Here is a 27679-nt window from a genome sequence, read left to right as displayed (position 1 = left end):
TTGCTGAAGCTGACAGCTGAGGGTTGCATCCCCCAGCTGTAAGTTTTGCCTGGTTGGTTAAAAATATAATTATTCTTTCTTCACCGCCCAGTAGTGTAAAAATGTGTGAGTCACATGTGTGAATATGATCACTGCACTTCTAGATGAGTTCATTGAGGAGTGTAGTTTGTAAAATTAGGTTATGTTGGGGGGATTCTGCTGTTCTGGCACCCTCAAACCTTTCCAGTGAAATGTGAACTCGTACTTCTTCCCTTCTGAGCTTTACACTATGCCTCAAAAGTAGTTTTTGACCACTTCTGGGGTATCGTTGTACTCAGGGGAAATTGCACAACAAATTTTAGGGTATATTTTATATTGCTAGCCCTGTAAACATTTTAAAATGTGGGGCTAAAACAATGGTTTTGTGTGAAGAAACTTTTTTTTTTTTTTTTCATTTTCACAGATCAATGTTGTAAAAGTCTGTGAAGCACCTGGGGATTCAAGTGCTCAACACATGTCTAGATAAATTCCTTGAGGGGTCTAGTTTCCAAAATGCGGTCAATTGTGGGGGGTTCCACTGTTTAGGTACGTCATGGGCTCTCCAAATACGACATGACACCCACAATCAATTCCATCAAAGTCTGTTTTCCATAACGTCACTCCTTCCTTTCTGATCCCTGCCGTGCACCCAAACAATAGCTTTACCCCACATATGGGGTTACGAGCATACTCAAGAGAAATTGCACAACAAATTGTATCATGCAATTTCTCATTTTACCCTTATGAAAATGCAAAATGTTGGGCTAAAATACATTTTTGTGGGAAAAATGTAATTTTTTTTTTTAATTTTCCCAGATCAATGTTATAAACTCCTGAGAAACACCTAGGGCTTCAAGGTGCTCACCACACATCTAGATAAGTTTCCTGAGGGGTCTAGTTTCCACAAGTTGTCACTTGAGGGTTTCCACTGTTTAGGCACATCAGAGGCTTTCAAATGTGACATTGGCATCCCTTAATTATGCTAATATTGCATGAAAAAAGTCAAAAAAGTCAAATGGCGCTCCTTCAAAACCGAGCCCTGCCATGGGCCCAAACAGTGTTTTTTTCCAACATCGGTATGGGGGCTATTGGTATGTTCAGGAGAAATTGAACAACAAATATTAGGGTCCATTTTTTCCTGTTACCCTTATGAACATAAAAAAAATTGGGTCTAAAGTGAAATTTTTGTGAAAAAAAATTAAATGTTAATTTTTTCCTTACACATTAAAATAATTCCGGTGAAGTGTCTGAATGGTTAATCAACTTCTGGAATGTGGTTTTGAGCACCTTGAGGGGTGCAGTTTTTATAATGGTGTCACTTTTTGGTATTTTCTGTCATTTAGACCCCTCAAGTAACTTCACCTGTCCATGAAATAGCCTTGGAGTCAATTGTCCAATTACTTTTGGTCCCTTTTAAAAAGAGGGTGGCACATGTTAAGGAAACTCCTAAACCCCTCATCCAATTTTAATGTGGATACCCTCAAATGAAAGCTGAAAGTCTGAACTTCAACTGCATCTGAATTGTTTTGTTTAAAATTCATTGTGGTAATGTCTATAACCAAAATTAGAAAAATGTTGTCTCTGTCCAAATATATATGGACGTAACTGTATAGTAAGCAAAAAAAAAAAAAACAATGAGCACCTCCTAATGAACACGTAGCTATGAAAACTGCATAATATGGCCAAAAAAGAACACAGCAGCACATGTGCATGACTCTAGGCCTTGTGAAAACATGGAAAAACATTAAAAACATTCAATTTAGATTAAACTTCTCAAAAAAATGTTTCCAGCCAGCATCCAGTAACTTTTTGAGAGTTTTCATCTTAATTGAATATTTTTAATGCTTTTCTGTGTTCTCACATGGCCTAGATTCATGCACACGTGCTGCTGTATTCTTTTTGTCTGTATCTATCTATCTATCTATCTATCTTTACAAAGTTCCAAATTTTGTTTAACCCCCTTCACCACTTTGGGTTTTTCAGTTTTTTGCTTCATCCCAGAGCCATAACTTTTTTATTTTTCCGTCAATATGGCCTTGTGAAGGTTAGTTTTTTGTGGGACAAGTTGTACTTTTGAACGACACCATTGGTTTTGCTATATAGTGTACTGGAAAACAGATAGAAGACAGCCTGAATACATGTGGGAATTCCATAACAAACAGGCAATCCCTGCATGTGTTAAAGGGACTCTGTCACCTGATTTTGGCAGGCCCGGTGTTCGGTCCGATGGGCGGTGTTTTCTCTTGTTTCATTCACGCCTTCGTTTCTTGCTGGCCGCACTATTTCTTGAATGTGAGTTGGTTTCCTCCGTAGTACACACGTGCGCAATGCAATCTTGCCTTGCGCACGCGCAGTATGCTTTGCCCAACTGCGGGCAAAGCAGAAAAGCATTAGTGCGCATGCGCCGCCGCGCTATGTCCCGGAACACAGCAAAATACTTCCGGGACATAGTGCGGCGGCGTGTGCGCACTAATGCTTTCCGGCTTTGCCTGAAGTTGGGCAAAGCATACTGCGTGTGTGCAAGACAAGATTGCATTGCACACGCGTGTACTACGGCGGAAACCAACTCACATTCAAGAAAATAGTGCGGCCAGCAGGAAACGAAGGGGTGAATGAAACAAGAGAAAACACCGCCCATCGGACCGAACACAGGACCCGCCAAAATCAGGTGACAGAGTCCCTTTAAGGTTGTCTAACAGCTGCAAATTATGCAGCTGCGGGGACACAAACATAATCTACGAACACTCCCAAGATACTCGGCAAACACCCGAGCATGCTCGGAAAACGCGAGTAATGAGCACACTCGCTCATCACTAGTGGTGATTTGAATGTTCATCTATTTTTTTTTATATTTTTAAAAACATTTTTTTAACTTGTTACTTACTTCAATAGTCTCCATCGGAGACAAGAAGCTGCGATCATATCATCGCTTGTGCTACACAGAGCAGGGCTTTATCATGTTAGCATGCAGGCTCAGACTGGCCCATAGGGGAAAAGGGGAATCCCCCGGTGGGCCATTGTGCAGATATGGGCACCCCCAACCCCACTGTATGGGCAGTACTTGACATTATTCACTTGATTTGCTCTGAACAGAGAAAAGCAACATATCATCACTCATTAACCAAACTACCCTGTTTACTATTCTATAAAAGCATAGGTACATCTGTGAACAAGAGAAGAGTAATATTTTCATGCAGGTGAAAAGTGGATCCCCTAAAGTCATTGTTATTGGTGGGCCCATGGCACCTAGTTCGCCACTGTTAGCAGGCTATTTTTACCCCACATTGAATGTCTTAAATACAAAACTGGGATTAAAAGGGTGGAGCTTCAACCAACTTACAATTTTTTTTTATAGTTTTGATGCATTTATATTTGTTCTAAAGCAAAGAGTGGCTAAAAAAGAAGGGAGTTATATATTTATTTATTTCTTACATTCATCATAGGACTTTAATAATCTTGATTGTGATCCCCTGAAGCTCTACATCTCATTTATTGCTTACAAAGACGCAATCCTGTATGACTGGCACTACAGCCCTGACTCATTTACTTGGAGTAATGTGGGAGATGCAGAGTGCTAATAGTGCCAACCACAGTGCCTCCAGTGTTCAACCATTCAGAACGTTCCTCCATGGTTCTTACCATGGGACTGTTACAGGTCAGGTACAGTGGGACTAATCTGTTGTATCCAGCACTTTTTGAAAGGCTCACTACACCTATCTAGACCTGTCAGAGTATGAAATTGTCTGCCATCTGATGTAGGTCATAGGAAGCCGAATATAATGATACCTAGATATCGGCGATCCAGTGTCTTATTACAGAGAAATCCACATTTTTCTTACATATAAATGAGCTGTTCAAGACTATGGGCCGGACATAGATCTCCCTGAGAAACTGAGCAGAGTATTAGAGAAAGTAGTTGTGGTAGAGCCGGACCATGCATCACCATTGGCCTGCACCACAAATCACTATCACCAAGCTCAAATCAGGATTCATTGTCCATCCCATTTCAGTGGCCAGATGGAAGTGGAGCAGTATTGCAGCAAAGGGTTATGTATCCAACATGGAAGCTATGCAGGTAATAAAAGTATATTAGAAAAGTGATAGTAAAAATGGAAACATATAAAACGGGGTCAATTACTTGTGAGAAAACTCCTTTAAAAAAAAGATTCACAAACACCTGTACAATCTAATGGTCATGAATCTAAGAATATCCATTCATGGATATGAAAGAGGATTGACCATATTGTATTTTTTTGTCTGTCCCTGCTTTACGCAGAGAGGGTTAGGATCAATCACTTTCGGTTGGGGTACGCGGTAACTTTGGCCACAACATTATGCTGCAATGTAGTAGCTGCATAGAACAATATTGTCCAAAGTCACTTATATCCCCAGAATAACTCTCTTTTATCCATAGATATAGCATACATATTAATTCAAGCCAAAAGTGGACATTAGTAGGGAGCGGATGATTGCTGACTACACAACTTTAGCCCTCAGTTATTGCATATCTATCCAGTACAGTGCCTAAACGTTTTTTTTCAGCGCCATTAACATTGGATTAAGTGCTACAGCACATGCATAACCACCGCTACACTCCTGTATAAAGGTGGTAAAAGTCCATTGTAAGAGAGTCCCATTAACGATCTTTCAATTATGATTTTTATTTTTTTTAATATTACCGTACTTAGATTTTGAAGATGACAGTTCTTGACCGTTTTACTTCCAATAAAAGAGTTAAATCCAAAGGGTCTCTAATTGCTATTGGGTCAATATTCCAAATTGACACCAATATTTCGCACCACAATATGTCTTTTAGGCTAAGAGAACCTGGGCTGTAATACCGTCTGAGACTTTGATAAACTCCATTCTTTCAGTGCATCTGCATTCTGATTTCTTCTCTGCTTGGTTGATTCATTTACAGATTGTCACCAGTGGAACCATTGGAAGAATAACATATAAATATTTGGTTATCAGTATCCAAAACTATTCATGTTTTCATATTGTTTCAAGTAAAAATATATTAAAAAAGCAAGTCACTAATTGTTCCTGAATTATTTCTTTGCCTATAGGAGATTGCCATCACTTAAAATAGCTGTGTGAACATTCACAAGAACAAGTCAGCAATGAAGGTCATGTACTCATGTTTGACATGTGAACCATGCAGCTGCACGTATAGATCGCCAGCCTCAGTCTTCCATACATCTGGGTCTACTTCCTTCAATAGATAGTCAGATTTTGTCATAGTTCATATCTGAGCAGGGAATAGCAGCCAACCACACATCCGTCAATAATGACGTTGCTAAGATAGATCAAGAGTTTCATAAATGTTTTCCACTTGTGTGCAGTAATTAACTGTAGCATATGGCAGTAACACTCTTCATTAGCTTGTCAGAAAACAGGAAATTTTCCATTGATAAGAACAGGGAATGATGGCTCAGCAACTAATGCTTAGTAACTTGCATGATTTTTCAATGTTAGAAGACTCCAGACTTGAATCTATTTAGATCATGTAAAAATAGTGAATTTAGTACAATTCCTATTAATTTTACAGAGTCCTCAGAGACAACATGGGAGCTATACCACTAAAAGCATCAGAGGTTAACGGTTAGCTCTGGGGTAATGGTGATGTAAATGCTCAAATTAATTTCCCCTTAAAATCACAGATCCAATGGAGCTGTAAGTGGCTCTAGTTAATAGAGGACAATTCAATTTGGTTCCAATTGTTCAGCAAGCCATAAATGGTTATTTAAACAGTTGATGTTTATATGGGTATCTCTAACAAGGTTAGTTATCACCTCTCCCAAGGATAGATGACAGCTTGAAGATTTTTAAGGGATCCTGAGAACAGCCATCTAAAATGCCCCACTGGAATGGAACTTGTCTTTTACTCCAGTTGTGAGGGTGATCTCTTAAAGTGAGATCAATATGATTGCTTGTACCTGACCAAATATAAGCTGAGTGCGCGCTTAGAGGCTAAGAATGTATCAGATTCACAGAGACGATTCACACTGCTTCTCTCAGTCAAAGTTGGTGCCCAACTGAACTTTATTCTCAAAACAAAAGAATATACTAAGAGCAGGAAATAGGGGGGTCGCACAACTTCTGTACAGCTAGTCACTTTGTAATTGGTCCAGTCCAAGCTTCATTTTCAAATATGGTGTATTCCAGAGCCTTCACTCCTGCATTCCAAAGATTCCTTCCAAGATAGTTTCAAGGATCTCCCCAGTCATCTTGCCATGGGGTTGCCACGACAGTGTGGAGCCAGAAGACTGCAGCATATGATTGCTCCTACTCCGGCGCTGAGAAGAAGCACTTCTCCTTCATACTAAATGTGTTTATTTCTTCTGGCAGAACAGGGGTTAATTGTTGGCCATGTTGGATATCCCCGTGCTTAGATGTGCTCGGTTAGCCACTCCTTTTCCCTTTATAATCTGGGCTCTGTTTCTAATTCTCGTTAGAGGCAGCTTTATTGCTGCATGGCCAACAGAGGGAAAGGAGTTGGTATGAGAAGGAGAGTTGGAGAAGTTACTAGTAACTGTCGCATGGTAATTCCTTATCCTTCTCTATTTTGTTCTTTTCCTCTTCCTGCACACCCCGGTGGATTCCTCTGTTATATGTGAGTGAAAATTTTGTATGTCTGGAGTTTTGTTAACCCTTGTCTGTGTTACCCTGTTTGTCAGTGGGTGTACTGTGGTGCACAGTAGCGCCCCTCTTCCCTGGGTGGGGGAAGAGAACAGACGGAGGGCTAACTTAAGAGATAAGGCAAGGGTGGAGGCCCTTTCATCTTCGCCATCTGAAGTATCCCTGGGAGCAGGGGGAGCTAAGGCGCCCCCTAGTATTGGGGTCAGGAAAGGAGCCTCTGGTCCCGAGTCACCTGATAGCTGTGTCATGACACATCTACTTAAAAACCTTTTATAATTAACGATTGCTCTTTGCTGTTAAAGGAGTTGTCCTGGATTAGTCAAAAGCTGGTAGATGCCTCAGAAATAATAAATGAAACTGTTACTCACCCTCCCCAACTCCATCAAAGACTAGATCAGCAGCAAGGGAGGTAACACTGCCAATGCCTCCTTGGTAAAACCATAAAATTAGCATATTGGGCACACTAAATGAAATGGCTCATATCTCTGGAACGATATGGTGGATTTAAGAATACTCAGAGGAGAAGCAGGAATGAAATAAGAGCAAATCATGACCACTTTTAGACTGCAGTGTAGAGAACTTTAACTCCTACAAGAAACCAAGGACTGCAGGAGGAACCATACATTGGTAGCCAGATGCAGCAGTGATCACAAGACAGGAACAAAAACAATCATGGTGTGTGGAACAGGACTATAGTCACAGGACTAGAACGTGGTCTAGGGAATGGAACCAGGCTCAGACGCAGATGTACTTCTTGTGTTAAACTTGTTACATCAGGTGGTGAACTTTGATTTTTGCCTTGTTGAAAGATTACTGGGACAAACAGGTCTTCGGTGAACACTTATGAAAAGTGTCTTTTTAATATCTCGGCCTTTTCTTTGTCGTCTATAATTATCTTGTTTTTATTGTCTTTTAAGGGGCTGATACCATCTGTCTTTTTTCTTTTTGACATTGATGTATTTATAACATTTTTGGGGATTCATTTTAATGTCATTTCTTTTTTACATTTCTTATTTACCGTAGATCTTTTTACTCCTGAAATGCTATTTCTGTTTTCTCAGCCTTCAGGATTTTGAATGCTCTTTCTTTTTGTCTTATTAAAATTTTCACTGTCTTATTTATCCATAATGGGTTCTTTATATTCCTTTACATTACCAGGGGGTATAAGTTTTCTACAGGATTCTGGTAGTATTTACTTAAACATGCCCCATTTATGTTAGGTATCCCCAGTTACCATTACATGATCCCAGTCTACGTGATTACGTTCTTTCCTTAATTTGTTGAAATCCTCTTTTTTAAAGTTCCAGGTTTTTGCATTTCCCCTTTTGAGTGTTTGATTGAAAATTACATTGAAACTCACCACATTATGGTCACTGCTTACCAAATGTTCCCTGACCTGTAGATCTGAAATTGTATCTGGTCTATTTGACAGAACAAGATCCAGCAGATTACCTCCCCTGGTTGGTTCATCTACCAGCTGACAGAGCTAATTGTTCTGAACTCTGGAGAAGAACTTGCAGCTTTTAGCACAGCCAGATTATATGTCTGAATAGTTAAAATCCCCCATAATAAGGACCCTATTATATACTGCCTTTTTAATTTGTTGCAGCATTTCATCCTCTACCTGTTCAGCTATATAAGAGGTTTGTAGGAAACTCCAATTAGCAGCTTTCCATTATTGCCATCCCCATGTACATTTACCCATACTGAATCTACATTGTTGCAGCTCCCCCAATGTCGTCTTTGAGCACAGGTTTTAAGTTTTTTTATCTTTCCCGTCCTTTTTAAATGTAGTGTAACCCTCTACGTTCGTCACCCAGTCATGGCTTTCATCCAGCCAGATTTCCGTAATGCTCACCACATCATATTCTGTGACCAACATGAGTCTCCAGTTCATTCATTTTGTTTTCAAGGCTTTTTGCATTTGCCAGCCGACATTTGATACCATTAGCACATTTGTTATGCCTACTCGGCTCCCTACGTTCTTTGCATATCCCAGGTCCCCCCTAAATCCTCATTCATTCTCATTCTCTCACACCCTTTGTCTACTCTATCTATCCCCTTATTAGCACAACTATCCTTGCTCCCCCCAGATTCTAATTTAAAAGCTCCTCCATCCGTCTGACCATTTTTTCCTCAAGCACAGCTGCACTCTCACCATTGAGGTACAGCCAGTCCCTAACGTAGAGCCTATAGCCGACGGATAAGTAGGCCCAGTTCTCCATGAACCCAAACCCTTCCTTCCTGCACCAATTTCTAAGCCACTTATTTATCTCCCTAAGCTCCTGATATCTTTCTAGTGATGCTTATGGCATTGTTGGTATTTCTGAAAACACAATCTTGGAGCTCTTGACCTTCAGCTTCTCTCCTAGTTCACTGTAATCATTTTAAGGACCTTCCATCTCCCTCTAATATTGTAATTGGTACCGATGTGCACCATGACCGCTGGGTTTTTCCCAACCCCACCCAGCAATCTTTCTATCCGATCCCCAATAATTGTTGATTTTAAGAACTTTTTTTCTTTTAGTAGCAACAGATATTAGGATGGTGCTACCTCCCCCCCAGACACTTCAATAGCCACACTTATTTTAGCTCAATTGGTCTTCCTAAAGTTATTCCAAATGAATCTCCATTCTCAAAGCACAGATTTCTGAATATTTATATGTGTATAAATATATATTATCAATTTTGTTTTCCACATTTCAGATAGAAATGTATGGTATGTTTTTACGCTTACTAAAAGCCTAGAAAAAAGCGCTACATTGAAGGGTCTTAAGAATAATCTCAGGTATACAATACAATTATTATGCCTATTAGGATATACTGTATGCATTTCATAAATGTTTTTTTCCAGGCATTATGTTGTATGGAGCATTATATAGGGTCCATGATTCTGTATGGAGCAATATATAGGACTCATTATACTGTATGGACCATTCATTATGTAGGGTTTATTATTCTGTATGGAGCACTATGTGGTGCCCATAATACTGTATGGAGCAATATATGGGGCTCATTCTATTGTATGGAGCAATATATGGGGCTCATTATACTGTATGGAGCAATATATCGGGCTTATTATACTGTATTGCACTTTATATGGGGTCATTATTCTGTATGGAGCAATATATCCGGCCTATTATATACAGTATGGAGCAATATATGGGGCTCATTATGCTGTACGGAGCAATGTATGGGGCTTATACTGTATTGCGCTTTATATGGGGTCATTATTCTGTATGGAGCAATATATGGGGCCTATTATATACTGCATGGAGCAATATATAGGGCCTATTATACTGTATGGAGCAATATATGGGGCTCATTATTCTGTATGGAGCAATATATGAGGCTCATTATACTGTATCGAGCAATATATGTGGCTTATTGTACTGTATGGAGCTTTATTTGGGGCTCATTATTCTGTATGAAGCACTATATGGTGCCCATAATACTGTACGGGGTAATATATGGGGCTTATTATACTGTATGGAGCTTTATATGGTGGTCATTATTCTGTATGGATCAATATATGGGGCCTATTATATACTGTATGGAGCAATATATGAGGCTCATTATACTTTATGGAGGAATATATGGGACGCATTCTTTTGTATGGGGCTCATTCTTTTGTATAGAGCAATATATGGGGCTCATTCTGTATGGAGCAATATATGAGGCTCATTATGCTGTACTAGATTGTGGCCCGATCCTAACGCATCGGGTATTCTAGAATATGCATGTCCCCGTAGTATATGGACAATGATGATTCCAGAATTCGCGGCAGACTGTGCCCGTCGCTGATTGGTCGAGGCAACCTTTATGATATCATCGTCGCCATGGCAACCATTATGACATCTACGTCGATACTGTGCCCGTTGCTGATTGGTCGAGGCCTGGCGGCCTCGACCAATCAGACGCGCGGGATTTCTACGTCGATGCTGTGCCCGTCGCTGATTGGTCGAGGCCTGGCGGCCTCGCTCAATCAGAGAGGTGTGATTTCCAGGACAGACAGACAGACAGACAGACAGACGGAAAAACCCTTAGGCAATTATATATATAGATGAAGCAATATATGGGGCTCATTATTCTGTATGGAGCAATATATGGGGCTCATTATTCTGTATGGAGCAATATATGGGGCTCATTATTCTGTATGGAGCGATATATGAGGTTCATTATGCTGTATGAAGCAATATATGGGGCTCATTGTTCTGTATGGAGCAATATATGGGGCTCATTATTCTGTATGGAGCACTATGTGGTGCCCATAATACTGTATAGAGGACTATATTGTCCGATTTCTGAGCTGTTGTAGAATTTACAATAGATATCACTCATGTAATGTAAGAAGAGAGTGAAATCTTTGGTATTGTACTATATCTATATTTCTATCTGTGCATCAACAATCATGGTATGTGTTAAAGGGGCCCACAGAGACTCTTTCGCCTGAGGCCCACGAAAACTGGAGCCGGCCCTGCTTGTTTGCTATACCAGCATAGCTGCTCTTTTCACATGCTGGTTTGGAGATACCTACATCTGACGTAGCTGATAACACAGCATGTTACACATAGGAAAAAAAGTCTGATTAGAACATTAAGTCCAAGACATTGATTGTTACCATACCTTTCCCCTCATTCTTTAACCTTTTGTTACCATCTCTTTCTCTTTATTCTGATGCTTTATTGTAAAGCGAATCTGAAATAGGCAGAAATAAACTCTTGAAATAGATCAATCTGTTTGCAATGACTCTATATAATATATGAGTTTCACTTTCTTATTGAAGAACTGAAATAAATTAATTTTTTGACGATATTCTAATCTAGTGAGAAGCACTGGTATGTTCTATAGTTGAAAACTTAGCAAGAACATCCGATAAATTCTACAGTTTGTTCCAATTCCTTTAATTACGTCAGAACTTTTTTCTTTCTTACGTTGCATAACTTGTTAAAACAATAAACTTTTAAATGGAACCTGTCACCCCCAAAATCGAAGGTGAGCTAAGAGGTTGGATTATACTCACCCAGGGGCGGTCCCGGTACGATGTGTCCCGCAGTGTGTTATGCATTATGCACATTGCGGGCTGGGATTCACAAGGTGGGCAGCCGCACAGGCGCAGTCTGCGAGACTGCATCTGAGGTCAGACGGGCAGCGCTCACTGCGCCTGCCCCAGGCAGAACAAAGCAGCGCAGGCACCGGATTTGACTTGAAAACAGCGCGGAGGGGCAGTGCCCGGCGCCGAAGAAGCCTTGAGTGACGGCAGTGCGGCGTGTGCAGCAGGGGGGTTAAGACCTGCTTCCAGGGCTAAAGACAGGTATTTTTGCGAAATTATAAAACGCTTTATTTCTGCTTTGACTGCACCAATAACTAAAAGAGCCACCTTGTCAGAATGCAGCATTACTGCTGCACAAGGTGGCTCTTTTAGTTTCTAACGGCTGGAGGGGTGATAAAGTCGCTTTAAAGTTTTTGTTAGAAATGGAGAAGTGGTGAGGGTGATGACTTAGGAGTTTGGTGCTCTGGTGTCAGTCCGTGTGAATTGTGTCCATGTAGTGAGTCATAAAAGGAGACCTTCAGCACGGTAGATATTTGGTGGTCTCTGAACTTTCCCAGCAGCAAATACTTAAATCAAAACTCAATAAACCGTACCTGATCTAAATTCTGTTGAAATTAAGTCAGAAACTGTGCTACACTTATTGGTGTATATTCCCCTTATATGTCTGACAGATGAAGGTCCAAAAACCCTCACATAGCCATTTTCTCAGCTGCTTCTCCATTCTTGAAGCATGAGACTGGGCCATGTTCTTCGGACAGATGCAAGTCCCAAATGTGGGATCAGTATGTATCAGATATTTATGGCATATCTTGTTTTTCTTCCAAAACTGAGAAGTGGGAATCTCTAAAGGAAAATTCCAGAAGGTACATGAAATCAGAAACACTACTCCCTACCTAGCACACATAATAACCATGTACTTTTTTACCCCCATGCCACTTCTAACTTGCCTTTCAAACAAAAAAAATCCACATTCTGTTGGCCTTTGTTGTAGAAATCATTGTCCAGAGCCAGAAGCTTTGCTAACTGCATGTCCCGTAATGTCTTTTTCTGCATTGCAAATGTAGCGGTGACCTGATTTACAATTTACTAAGTACATTTATATAGATTCATTTTAAATTGTAGAATGGTTGCTGGATAGCCATTAATGTAGACCTACGGTAGTAAAAGGCGCAGCAGAGGCTATAGGCTATACCTGTAAATCAGCATTCATGGCACAGGCAGGGTGCAAACTCATGTTCCTTCTCCTTCTAAAGCCACAGTGGGAGCTGAAAACAGCTGATCAGTAGGGATGTTGGGTTTCGGACCCCACCAATCTGATAGTCATAACTTAGGCTTCATTCAGCTGTTCGCATTTCATGGACAAAATGTGTTATGTGTATCTCACGGATAGAGCATGTACCCATTACTGTCTATGAGCATGTTCACATGTCATGTCCGTTCTGTTTCTTTATTTGCAAACTAATTGTCTGAAAAAGTCTAAAAAAAAAGGGAAATACATAGTGGATGCTTTCCTGAAACGGAAAGTACTTGCAAGCAGCATAATACAAAGAATAGCAGGTTTACCCAGAATCCTTTGCAGTAGGCGGAGCTATGCAAATCATCTCTTTCCACCCCAGTCTAATCCACAGCGCTTGGAACCGCCAAGCGTGCAATGCTGCGGATTAGTTTCTAAATTTACACAGCCAACCAATTCCTAGGAATTGGTTGGCTGTTTAAATTTAGAAACTAATCCGCAGCATTGCACGCTTGGCGGTTCCAAGCGCTGTGGATTAGACTGGGGTGGAAAGAGATGATTTGCATAGCTCCGCCTACTGCAAAGGATTCTGGGTAAACCTGCTATTCTTTGTATTATGCTGCTTGCAAGTACTTTCCGTTTCAGGAAAGCATCCACTATGTATTTCCTTTAAGTAGAGGGCTTTTCGGTCTCTTTCGTCCCGCTACATTTAGCCCAACTTGGGTCTCTCCCTAAGGTGGCTAGCATATATGTAAAAAAAAAGGAGACATTTAAGTTTTTGATCCTAATTGTGCCAATCACTTCTTGAATAAGAAGGTTAAGACTCACATGCAGGGCCGGACTGGCCATGTGGCAATTCTGGAAAATGCCAGAAGGGCCTGTCTGGTCGTGGGCCTCTTGTCTGCTACATTGTTAACAGAATCGGTGTTCTCAAGACACCCATACTGTTAACAGTTGTGACTTAGCACAAAGTTGCTGAGTCTGTCACTTACCCCAGCATGCCACCGGTATCATTAGAAATATTGGTCTTGTAGTAAATCTTGCTTTCCTCCATCCAGGGTAATATTAGTAATATATCCACATCTGGTGCTTGTGGACGGGGACATCATGTGCCTGTATGATTTTAATTTCCAGGGCTGAATTTCAGTCCTAGTCCGTACCTGCTCGCATGCCATCCATTTTTACTGTGTTTATGGGTAAGAGAAGTTTGGATTTTTATGCATGCAAGAAAAATTGAGGCAACATCGTTGGCAAAACAGGACATACAGACCAAAATGGATGACAAATGAAAAAAAAAACTGTCTAAAAAATGCAAACAAAACCCTCCCATTTCTGTCCCCCACCACCAAATCAATAAAAATGTCCAAAGAGGCCTCATACTGAGGATAGGTCATCAGAATGAAAATCCTGGGCAGCCACTTCACCCTGAGTTGCAAAGTATCTGTCTAACTTAACATATTGAAAATATTATTTGAAAAAATAGCATGTTGTCTTTCAAAATGTTGCTTCATGTAAGGGTGTGCACACAGTTTTTCTTTAGGAGTTTTGGGGGCAAAACTGAGCGGAAACTCTCCAAATTCTCCTCAAAAACTTAGACGCTCTGCTCAGTTTCTGCCTCAAACACTCTGCAAGACTCCATGTGCACAGTCTTTGAAAAAGTACCGTACTTTCAGTTGCAAAACATTGCTTTTTCAAACATCTGTTCTGTGTCAGAAACATTTATTATTTAACATTACTTTCTCATCTGAACAATTCAATTAATATAGTTGTGCTAATTAATTGTGTGATACACTGTGAGGCGAAGGAGATGATAAATGTATTCACTAATCTCTTGTAACGTGATTGTTTTCAGCGGCAAACTGGTATCTCCCAAGTGGAAGAATTTCAAGGGTTTAAGACTATTATGGAGAGATAAGATCCGTCTGAATAACGCCATCTGGAGAGCTTGGTACTTACAATGTAAGTAAATCGTGTAAGGCTGATATTTGTCTTAAAGAGGTTTTCCCACGAACAAAAGTATATTTTAATCAATACATCTTGGAATAATAAATAATAATAAGTCCCACAATTGGATGTGTTTAACAATATTGTTCCCGGGCCGAGATAATCTTATAAATGTGCCCCTACTGTGTAACGGCCGTGTCTAACTGTACAGGAATATGGTCTGATCATACCAGATCTCCTGGGCATGGGGGGAAGCAAAAAAGTATACTGACAGGACAGCTCGGGATCACAGCTGATTCTTTTTTTGTGAGTAGAACATTTCCCTGCCTATTTCTAAACAATATTTTACCTAAAAGAAAGAATCACCTGTGATCCCGGTTGTAATGTCTATATACTGTTTTGCTTATCCCCATGCCCGGAAGCTGTGATATGATCAGACCATGTTCCTGCACGGTCAGACACAGCCATTACACAGTACACAGCAGGGGCACATTTATAAGATTATCTCGGCACAGGAATATTTTTCTTTAAACACATTCAATTGTGGAGCTTCTCTCAATTTCCACTATGCAAGCACTCTTGACTTGGCAAAGTGTGCAGCTGTTCTGTAAAAGGATAGGAGAGGAAAGCCCCCATGCACATTAGACCAATGTAGTTCAAGCCTGCCGATATCGATTGGTTCATCCGAAATATATGTGTATGTGCACACCGGCCGGCTGTTCATTGGGAGCGATGTTGATCAGGCGTATCTGATTTTGGACTGCTGACCACTTTGCTCTTCCAGTGATAAGCTGCCGGATGGAAACAAAGACTCCTGTGTATGGGAAGACGGCCGAGATGGCTGTTGGTTGAATGATCGGCCAAAGCATCATTTGGCTGACAGCGATCTAATCCGTATGTCTTCCTTAAATTGCTGGTGGGCATATCTGGTGATGGTTTATCCTCAGGGTGAATAAAACGGATCATGTGTTAAAAATCTAGATTGTTTGTCTGGGGATAGCTAGGAGGCCCATTTGGGAGCTGGAAATTGAGAATTTAAATTTTTTTTTAATTTATAAGTAAGGTAACTTTAGGAAGAAAACTGCTATGATGGACGGTAAAATACTAAGTTTTAAATAATGAAAATAAAATAAACTTGGGGAAAGTACTGGTTCTCATTAAAGTAATCAGCTGAGTATGAAGACTAAGAGGCAAGAAAATGTTTAAATTGTATTGTTTATTATATTGTTATGTGTATATACACTATATCATGTTGTTGTTGTTTTTTTTATTGTAACAAACAAAAGAATACAATATAAAAATGAACGTCATGTGGTTTTATAGATATAGAAAGAAGGAAAACCCCAGTATGTGGATTTGTGACCCCACTGGATGGATCAGAAGGAGACGACCACCGTAAACCTGAGGTAAGACCGACAAGCAGAACATCTTACAGAGACATATGAAGTCATTAGTTCAATAAGTACTATAAAGTTCTCGTGTACAAATTATAGTGTTCTTTACCTTAATGATTTCTCACAGTAGACGGAATTGTGTCTTCTTATTGTACAGGCTGTGGTGCTAGAGGGGAACTACTGGAAACGGAGAATTGAAGTGGTAATGAAGGAGTATAACAAATGGAGAATTTACTACAAGAAACGCGTAAGAGACTTTCAGTGTTTGACTTTCTTGATTTAGATCAGTGTTTCCCAAACTTTATTCTTCACAGCCCCAACAGGTCACGGTTTCAGGATTTCATTAGTATTGTTCATGTGATGGAATTATTATCACAGGTTCTCTCACCTGAGCAATACTCATGAAGTCCTGAAAACATGATCTGTTGGGGCAGTGAGGACTGGTGTTTGGGAAACGGTGGCCTAGATGGTTACCGCTGTGCCTTACAGCATTTGGGACTGTGGGTTCAACTCCACTAAGTGCAACATCTGCATGGATGTTTTACTGTGCAAGTTCACCTCATTTTACTTATAAGTTTAGTGAGGATTACTGAATTTGGCCCCAGTGCATTGTTAAGACCCCCATATAGATTAGGAGCGGTTGGTCGAGCGAGCTCTCCTGTTTATGGGAGTACGGCTGAGATGGCTGTCAGCCTAACCATTGGTCAAAGCATCGCTCGGCCGACAGCCAGCCATCTAATGTGTGTGGCCAGCCTCCTTGAGAGGGCAGCTATTTTTCCTGACCCCCAATACACATGCACTGTCAGTTTGGCCAAGTATGTATGTGCAGCAGTCAGGGTTGCCAACTTGTTTTTGTATTTTTTTCTGGACAGCTTCTTAAAAAATCACGGACAACCAACTTTTTTTTCTGGACACATTAGATGACCATAATATTTCATTAAGATTATACCGTAAGTGATATTTGTCTATAGACCATTTTTCCCATAATAAGACATCAGATGCATTCACTGTGAACTGTAAAAATATGATAAATGTAGTTAGAAAAATCTGTTCAAGTCTCTCCAGCTTGAAAACAATCACGGACCGCATAACATTATATTATGGACTAGATGGTGGCCCGATTCTAACGCATCGGGTGTTCTAGAATATGTATGTATATAGCAGCCACATACTATATAGCACAGGCCACGTAGTATATAGGAGCCATGTAGTATATAGCATACAAATAGTACGTGGCCTGTGCTATATAGTATGTGGCTGCTATATACATACATACATATTGTAGAATACCCGATGCGTTGTATATAACGCAGCCCTCGCAGTATCTAACACAGGCCACGTAGTATACAGCAGCCATGTAGTGTATAACACTGCCCACGTAGTATATAGCAGCCATGTAGTATATAGTACTGCCCACGTAGTGTATAGCAGCCATGTAGTATATAGTACTGCCCACGTAGTATATAGCAGCCATGTAGTATATAACACTTGCCACGTAGTATATAGCAACCATGTAGTATATAGTACTGCCCACGTAGTATATAGCAGCCATGTAGTATATAGTACTGCCCACGTAGTATATAGCAGCCATGTAGTATATAGTACTGCCCATGTAGTATATAGCAGCCATGTAGCCAACGCAGCCCACGCAGTACTTAGCAGTGTGGGCACATATCCCTGTTAAAAAAAATGAATTAAAATAAAAAATAGTTACATACTCACCCCCTGGGATCCAAAGGCGCTGTGGCGATGAGCGCGCGGCTACCGCCATCTTCAGTTCCCAGGATGCATTGCGAAATTACCCAGAAGACTTAGCGGTCTCGCGAGACCGCTAAGTCTTCTGGGTAATTTCGCAATACATCTCTGGGACCGGAAGCTGGCGGAAGGCGCGAGCGCATCCTCAGACTACGGAGGGTGAGTATAGCAGGTTTTTTTTTTTTTATTATTATTTTTAACATTAGATTTTTTTACTATTGACGCTGCATAGGCAGCATCAATAGTAAAACGTTGGGGACACACAGGGTTAATAGCAGCGCTAACGGAGTGCGTAACCCGCAGCATAACGTGGTCCGTCACCGCTGGCATTAACCCTGTGTGAGCGGTGACTGGAGGGGAGTATGGAGCGGGCACTGACTGCGAGGAGTAGGGAGGGACTAATCGGACTGTGCCCGTCACTGATTGGTCGCGGCAGCCATGATAGGCAGCTGGCGAGACCAATCAGCGACTTGGATTCCATGACAGGCAGAGACCGCGACCAATGAATATCCGTGACAGACAGAAGGACAGACAGAAGGACTGACAGATGAAAGTGACCCTTAGGGTACCGTCACACAGTGCCATTTTGATCGCTACGACGGTACGATTCGTGACGTTCCAGCGATATCCATACGATATCGCTGTGTCTGACACGCAGCAGCGATCAGGGATCCTGCTGAGAATCGTACGTCGTAGCAGATCGTTTGGAACATTCTTTCGTCGCTGGATCTCCCGCTGTCATCGCTGGATCGGTGTGTGTGACACCGATCTAGCGATGCGTTCGCTTGTAACCAGGGTAAACATCGGGTTACTAAGCGCAGGGCCGCGCTTAGTAACCCGATGTTTACCTTGGTTACCAGCGCAAATGTAAAAAAAAACAAACACTACATACTTACATTCCGGTGTCCGTCAGGTCCCTTGCCGTCTGCTTCCCGCACTCACTGACTGCCGGCCGTAAAGTGAAAGCAGAGCACAGCGGTGACGTCACCGCTGTGCTTTCACTTTACGGCCGGCAGTCAGTGAGTGCGGGAAGCAGACGGCAAGGGACAGACACCGGAATGTAAGTATGTACTGTTTTGTTTTTTTTACGCTGGTAACCAGGGTAAACATCGGGTTACTAAGCGCGGTCCTGCGCTTAGTAACCCGATGTTTACCCTGGTTACCCGGGGACCTCGGCATCGTTGGTCGCTGGAGAGCTGTCTGTGTGACAGCTCTCCAGCGACCACACTACGACTTACCAACGATCACGGCCAGGTTGTATCGCTGGTCGTGATCGTTGGTAAATCGTATAGTGTGACGGTACCCTTAGACAATTATATAGTAGATGGGGGAAATAAAGTGCCCTGTTTTTATGGCCTGTCGAGGAATTTCTGGAGGGTTGACAACCTAGGTAGCAGCAGCTTATCTCTCCCGAGAACAAAATGATAAGGCATTGAAATGCAACATGGCTGATCCTTTTTTCCCCTGCTATATCTGTCAGTGGTAAGTCCAAAGCCAACAATGCACTTTTGATGGCTGTCAGCCTAATGATTGTTCGGTAAATCGTTCAGCTGACAGCTATCTCACCGAACTCTCCTATACATCCTGTGGATTTGGAGAGCTCCTGCCGAACATCTCTGGTGGCAGCTTTTCTCTTAGAGAATAAAAGTGTCAGCAGTCCGAAATTAGACATAATGGATACTTTTGTCCCCCAACTGTCATCTGTTGGGGGCCCCATCTACTATATAATTGTCTAAGGGTCACTTCCGTCTGTCTGTCTTTCTGTCTGTCATGGAAATCCAAGTCGCTGATTGGTCGTGGCAAAACAGCCACGACCAATCAGCGATGGGCACAGTCCGGAAGAAAATGGCCGCTCCTTACTCCCTGCAGTCAGTGCCCGGCGCCCACATACTCCCCTCCAGTCACCGCTCACACAGGGTTAATGCCGGTGGTAACGGACCGCTTTATGCCGCGTGTAACGCACTCCTTAACCGCTGCTATTAACCCTCTGTTTCCCCAACTTTTTACTACTGATGCTGCCTATGCGGCATCAATAGTAAAAAGATCTAATGTTAAAAATAATAAAAAAACAAAAAACCTGCTATTCTCACCCTCCGTCGTCCGACGATGCGCTCACGCCTGCCGCCATCTTCCGTTCCCAGCAATGCATTGTGAAATCACCCAGAAGACTTAGCAGTCTCGCGAGACTGCTAAGTCATCTGGGTAATTTCGCAATGCATCCTGGGAACGGAAGATGGCGGCAGCCACGCGCGTATCACCGGAGCTTCGGTGGATCCCAGCGGGTGAGTATATAACTATTTTTTATTTTAATTATTTTTTTAACAGGGATATGGTGCCCACACTGCTGTATACTACGTGGGCTGTGTTAGATACCACGTGGCTGCTATATACTACATAGGCAGTGTTATATACTATGTGGGCTGTGTTATGTACTGTGTGGGCTGCGTTATATACTACATGGCCACTGTTATATACTGCGTGAGCAGTGTTATATACTACGTGGCTGCTGTATACTGCGTGGGCAGTGGTATATACTATGTGGCTGCTATATACTGCGTGGGCTGTGCTATATATTACGTGGTCAGTGTTATATACTGCGTGGCCTGTGTTATATACTACGTCGCCTGTGTTATATACTGCGTGGCTGCTATATACTGCGTGGGCTGTGTTATATAGTACGTGGCTGTGTTGTATACTGCGTGGCCACTGTTATATATTGCTTGGCCTCTATTAACGCATCGGGTATTCTAGAATATGTATGTATATAGCAGCCACATAATACATAGCACATGCCACGTAGTATTTGTTTGCTGTATACTACATGGCTCCTATATACTACGTGGCCTGTGCAATATACTATATGGCTGCTATATAATAATAATAATAATAATCTTTATTTATATAGCGCAAACATATTCCGCAGCGCTTTACAGTTTAACAGTTTCAAACACAAAAGTCATAAGTAACAACGTTAACAATACAATAATTAAAGCAAAATAAGACGACCCTGCTCGTGAGAGCTTACAATCTACAATGAGGTGGCGGAGATGCAAAGTACAGGTGTGTATTTACAATGATGTATTTACAGTCATGGTCCAGCCATCTTCAGGGGTTGGGGAATAGATGGGGATAGTGAATTGGCTACACACACACACACAAACATAAAATGACTTTGATTAGTGAACGTGATAGGCCGCTCTGAACAAATGTGTTTTGAGCGAGCGCCTAAAACTATGCAAATTATGGATGGTCCTAATATCTTGGGGTAGAGCATTCCAGAGAATTGGCGCAGCACGGGAGAAGTCTTGGAGTCGGGAGTGGGAGGTACGGATTAGTGCAGAGGTTAATCGAAAGTCATTTGCAGAGCGCAGTGGTCTGTTAGGCTGATAGACAGAAATGAGGGAGGAGATGTAAAGGGGTGCCACACTGTGGAGAGCTTTGTGGGTGAGAACAAGTACTTTGAATGGTATCCTGTAATGAATGGGTAGCCAGTGTAATGACTGGCGAAGAGCGGACGCGTCCGAGTAACGATTAGCCAGATGGACGACCCTGGCTGCTGCATTAAGGATGGACTGGAGAGGGGAAAGTCAAGTGAGGGGTTTGGCCAATTAATAGAGCGTTACAGTAGTCCAGGCGGGAGTGGATCAGGGCGACAGTGAGGGTTTTAGCTGTCTCCATGGTGAGAAAAGGGCGGATTCTAGAGATGTTCTTTAGGTGTAAGCGGCACGAGCGGGCAAGAGATTGTATATGGGAGGTGAAGGAGAGATCGGAGTCAAACATAACACCCAGACAGCGCGCCTGCTGCCGGGGTGTTATTATGGTGCCACCCACGGAGAGGGAAATGTCAGATTTAGGGAGGTTAGTAGATGGTGGGAGCAGAAGAAGTTCAGTTTTGGAGAGGTTGAGTTTCAGATAGAGAGCGGACATGATGTCAGAGACTGCGGACAGACAGTCAGTGGCGTTCTGTAGTACAGCGGGAGTAAGGTCAGGGGATGACGTGTATAGTTGTGTGTCATCAGCATAAAGATGGTACTGAAAGCCAAATCTGCTGATGGTCTGTCCAATTGGGGCCGTGTAGAGAGAGAACAGAAGGGGGCCAAGGACTGAGCCCTGAGGTACCCCAACAGCGAGAGGAAGAGGAGATGAAGTGGAGCCAGAGAACCGAACACTGAAGGAGCGGTCAGAAAGGTAGGAGGAGAACCAGGAGAGAGCAGTGTCCTTAATGCCTAGTGACTGGAGCCTAGAGAGAAGGAGAGGGTGGTCAACAGTGTCAAAAGCTACAGAAAGGTCGAGAAGAATGAGCAGAGAGTGGTCACCATTACGTTTTGCTGTCAGAAGGTCATTGGTCACTTTGATGAGTGCAGTTTCTGTCGAATGTAGGGGGCGGAAACCGGACTGTGAAGGGTCTAGGAGGGAGTGAGTGGAGAGGTAACGGGTAAGGCGGGAGTATATCAGGCGCTCCAAGAGTTTAGAGATGAAGGGGAGATTGGAGACCGGTCTGTAGTTGTTTGTGCAGGATGGGTCAAGGGTGGGTTTCTTTAGTAATGGAGTAATGATAGAGTGTTTGAAGGAGGAGAGGAAAATGCCAGAGGAGAGGGAGAGATTAAAGATTGTAGTTAGGTGACTTGTGACAACTGGAGAGAGAGACTGGAGGAGATGTGAGAGAATGGGGTCGGTAGTGCATGTAGTCGGACGAGAAGAGGAGAGGAGCTTGGAGACTTCTTCTTCTGTGATGGGATCGAATGTGGAGAGTGAGCCAGGGGCAATGAGGGGAGGGATGGGAGTCACTGAACTTAGTTGTTGGGAGCGGATTTCCTGACGGATATTGTCTATTTTCTCTATAAAGTGGGAGGCCAGGTCACCAGCACAAATGTCTGTGATAGGGGCTTGTGCTTTTGGCCTGAGGAGGGAGTGAAAGGTGTCAAAAAGTTTCTTGGGGTTGTTGGATAGTGAGGAGATCAGAGTGGTAAAGTAGGTCTGTTTAGCGAAGTGAAGGGCAAAGTTATAGGTCCTTAACATAAATTTGAAGTGTATGAAGTCTTCTGGTGTGCGTGTTTTCCTCCATAAGCGTTCAGCACACCTAGAGCATCGCTGGAGAAATCGGGTTTGCGATGTGAGCCAGGGCTGTTTTATTCTGTGTTTGGAGGTTCTGAGGGTGAGGGGAGCTACTTGGTCAAGGGTGCTTCTAAGAGTGTCATTGAAGTGATGTACAGCCAGATCAGGACAGGAAAAGGAAGAGATTGGGGACAATGATGAGCGTAGGGAGTCTGAAAGTGTAAGAGGGTTAATGGCTTGTAGATTTCTGACTGAATGGTATGTAGGAGGGTGCTGGGGTGAGCGAGGATATGTGAGTGTGAAGGAGAGAATGTTGTGGTCAGAGAGGGGAAGCGGTGAGTTATCTAGGTAGGAGATTGAGCAGAGCCGGGCAAAAACCAGGTCCAAGGTGTTACCGTCTTTATGTGTTTCAGAGGTTGAGAGCTGTGAGAGGCCGAGAGAAGTGGTTAGTGACAGAAGCTGGGATGCAGATGTGGAAGTGGGGCTGTTAATGGGGATGTTGAAGTCTCCCAGGATAAGGGTTGGTAGTTCTGAGGACATGAAGTGCGGCAGCCAGGCAGAGAAATGGTCCAGGAAGTGGGTGGGTGAGCCTGGAGGCCGGTATATGACCGCTACTCTGAGGGAGAGGGGATGAAAGAGCCTGATTGTGTGGACCTCAAAAGAAGGGAATGAGAGTGATGGAACTGAGGGGATGACCTGGAAAGTGCATTGTGGGGACAGGAGTATGCCAACTCCACCACCAGGTCTGTTTGTTGGTCTCGGGGAATGGGAGAATTGTAAGCCACCATGGGTAATGGCAGCAGGAGAGACAGTGTCAGAATCCTGAATCCAGGTTTCCGTGAGGGCCAGCAGATCCAGAGAGTTTTTCAGAAAGTAATTGTGTAGGAAAGGAAGCTTGTTACATACAGACCGTAGATTCCAAAGGGCACAATTAAAAGAAGGAGGATATGAAGGAGTGCAATTAATATTAGTAAGATTATTAAGGTTTCGATGTGAGGTAGGGTAGGGGTTGAGGTTGGTGGATGGTGGACCGGGATTTGGGGAGATGTCCCCTGATATCAGCAGGAGTAGGAAGATAAAAAGCAAGTAGCTTTTGGGATTGTATGAAGTTTTTTTATGCAGTCTGTTTGCGTAAGATGGACTGAGGTTTTTCAGGAAGGTGAGAAGTGCATGGGAGCTGTACATGGGAGAGGGAAGGAGAGAGGAGTTGATGTATATGAGTCGTGTTGGAGGGGGGATTGGGCGGTGAATGTGGATTGCAAGGGAACATAGGAGGATAGGAATATAGCACATGGATAGACGGGAGAGCAGAGTGTGGGTTACCTGACTCCTGCCCTACATAAATACATATTCTAGAATACCCAATGCGTTAGAATCGGGCCACCATCTAGTAATTGTAATAATGTGTGATTACGTCCATTCATTTAGTATATTTGTTAGCAGGGACAGACAATTATGGGAACTTGTTCTTTCCCATTACAGAAATGGATCAGACCGTTTTTCTAGGCAGATGATTACATGAGCTATTTTTAGGGGTGATGTTTTTAAACTGAAAGAATCACTCCCACCCAGATTTTTCATTCATTAAATGTGTGTATATGTGCATGTAATGAAGTGTGAGTGTAATAACATACTCATCTACCGCCGCTCTGCAGTCTCTCCGGGTCATGCTGCGCTCTCTCTGACCACAAAGCGGTTTTTACAATGAAGGTCTGTGGAGCTTCATAACAAATCTTCATAGGCCAACACTGTAAAAGAAACTTTCGGCTCACGCATAGAACATAGAGTGAACCGGCAAGTCTGAAGAGCAGACACTGGATCCTGGGGAGAGCGGTGGTAGGCGAGTATATTAATACTCTCACACTACATTACATGCACATATTAGCAGATTTAATTAATGAAAAAGTTAATAGCAGTGCTTCTTTAACACAAAAAAAAAAGCATCACATTAAAAACCTGCCAAATCACATGGGCAATATCAAGTATAAGGTGTGATTCAATGTCTGCACTACACTCATTTTATTATTTCTTTTAAATTGACAGCTGAGGAAGCTTCACCAGGATGGGAAGTTATCTGAAGGACAAAAGGTTGGTATTGTTGTTAAGAAAGTGAAGAATTGTGTGTAGAGATGTTATTAACAGATCAGATCTGTGGAGATCCGAGGAATCCTTTTACTGAGAGGTGATCGCAAATGGATCATCAGTGCTGAAAATTGAGATGGTTACAATTACTAGGAGTGTAAGTTATTTGGGCACAGATAGTACTGCCTACCTGTCTCTTGTGAATTGTAGAAAGCACTGGCCCCATTTCTCTTCCGGTAAGTTATGTAGACACAGAAATTACTTATTCCATGACTCTCCCTGCACATCATACAGTCATACAATTCTGTCTCTCCAGAAATGAGAAAATAGTATTGCCTTACAGGAGGTCTCTAACCTTATGTAATAGATGTCTTATCCTTGGGGCATGTATCAATATCAGATCAGTTGGGGTCTGACACCCGGCAGCGCCATCAGTCAGCTGTAATCTGCTCCGGAGCTGCCCTGCAGTGCATGGTAATGGTCATTACACAGGGTATGGAGTTCTGATGTTTTGGTTTTCTTCGGCCGTCACCAGAGCTAAAAACAGCTAATCAGTAAGGGGCAGTGTTGGGCTGGGGTGGCAAGGGTCCCCTACTAACATGGACTCCAGAAGCTCACAGTTCAACTGCATGCAAGTATTACATTACCCTCTTTCAGATATCTGCCCCTGCTTCTTATAAAATAATAATATGGGTAGTTTGTTGAATGAATGATGAGATGCTGCTTTTGTCTGCGTAAGTAGATTACTCCTGCACAGGGGCCCACCAGGGGATTACCCTGTTCCCCTGTGGGCCAGTCCGATCTTGAGCTGCGCTACCAAGTACCAGACTATCACTGATCTGATATTGATATCTATCCCAAAAATAGGTCATCAATATCATAGCGCTCAACAACCCCTTTAAGCTGCATTTACACTGAAAAATAATTTGCGTTTTTCACTATAAACTTTCAGTGTAAACAGGTTTATTTATTGGGTGAAATGATGCTTCCCCAAGAGCAAAAAAATCATTGTTTTCCGCAGTGCATCGTGCTGTCTAAACTGGACTCACACTTCCAAGAAGAATGGTAGCCTATGCACTCTGAGCGATATACTACAATTCACTCAGTGTGGATCATTTACTGTGGTCTGCCTCTGTAAACAGGCTGTTAAACGACCGCCGATTGGTAAAGGTTTACAGTTTGGTGGTCGTATCTTGCCGCTGGGAGGTCCCTTAATGTCTCCCTTTGTCAATGTTGTAGACGGGATTTGGATGTTTCGCGCCCAGCAATTCGCCCCCGGGTACATTTCGCCCTTGTACCCTGTGTTACCCCCAGAATTTTGTGTTTGGATGTTTCGCCAGTTGGTCTTTGTGGTTCATGAATTCCCGTCCGTCATCAATCCACATATCACAAAAGTACTGTACAGAGCGCTGCACTTTTGTGACATATTAAATCAACTGTTTCCATCTGACGTCACGGGGAACCTCTAGACTACACTCTGTGACCCAAGGAGCTGTAGCTGCGACATGTAAGTATCATCCTGGGGGCCAAATGCTGGGGACGAAATGTCCGTGGGCAAAATTTACCCGGGGGCGAACTGCTGGGGGCGAAACATCCTACAACCGTTGTAGACAGATAACATTGCATCTATATCTCTGTTTCAATGATGGAGACACACAACGTCCCTGTCTTTTCCTCTTAAAGGGAACCTGTCACCCCGAAAATCGCGGGTGAGGTAATCCCACCGGCATCTGGGGCTTATCTGCAGCATTCTGTAATGCTGTAGATAAGTGTTACCTGAAAAAGGAGAAAAAGACATTAGATTATACTCACCCAGGGGCGGTCCCGCTGATGGTCAGGTCGGATGGGCGTCTCCGGTCCGCTCCGGCGCCTCCTATCTTCTTTCCATGACGTCCTCTTCTGATCTTCAGCCACGGCTCCGGCGCAGGCGTACTTTGCTCTGCCCTGTTGAGGGCAGACAAAGTACTGCAGTGCGCAGGCGCCGGGCCTCTGACCTTTCCGGCGCCTGCGCACTGCAGTACTATCCTCTGCCCTCAAGAGGGCAGAGCAAGGTACGCCTGCGCCGGAGCCGTGGCTGAAGATCAGAAGAGGACGTCATGGAAAGAAGATAGGAGGCGCCGGAGCGGACCGGAGACGCCCATCTGACCTGACCAGCAGCGGGACCGCCCCTGGGTGAGTATAATCTAATGTCTTTTTCTCCTTTTTCAGGTAACATCGGGGGCTTATCTACAGCATTACAGAATGCTGCAGATAAGCCCCTGATGCCGGTGGGCTTACCTCACCCGCGATTTTCGGGGTGACAGGTTCCCTTTAATGTATTAGGAAATACGGCTTGGTTCTCCTTGTAAATGATGTGCACACACAGTGCTAAGTAACATGGAGAAAATAAAACTATAAGTAATATAAGCATATTCACATGTAACCGTTATCTGACAGAAAATGAGGAGGAAATTGCAAAACAGTGTTTAAAATGAAAAAAATCCCCTGTCTATGAAATAAAAG

General features: G+C 42.8%; 1 protein-coding gene across 2 annotated transcripts in view; it reads left to right on the top strand.

Annotated features, from left to right (window-relative positions):
• Window positions 1–27679, top strand: part of MLXIPL (MLX interacting protein like) — a 164066-nt gene that overhangs the window by 46430 nt on the left and 89957 nt on the right. For both annotated transcript variants that reach the window (XM_069761396.1, XM_069761397.1), the window contains exons 2-5: window positions 14800–14906; window positions 16215–16297; window positions 16443–16532; window positions 25139–25183. In XM_069761396.1, the coding sequence (XP_069617497.1) occupies window positions 14800–14906; window positions 16215–16297; window positions 16443–16532; window positions 25139–25183 (325 nt within the window). The remainder of the gene's footprint in view (window positions 1–14799; window positions 14907–16214; window positions 16298–16442; window positions 16533–25138; window positions 25184–27679) is intronic.

Source organism: Ranitomeya imitator, chromosome 3 (assembly GCF_032444005.1).
Source record: "Ranitomeya imitator isolate aRanImi1 chromosome 3, aRanImi1.pri, whole genome shotgun sequence".
Lineage (NCBI taxonomy): Eukaryota > Metazoa > Chordata > Amphibia > Anura > Dendrobatidae > Ranitomeya > Ranitomeya imitator.
The sequence above is the reverse complement of the archived record's forward strand: the minus strand, read 5'-3'. Positions and strand labels throughout refer to the sequence as shown.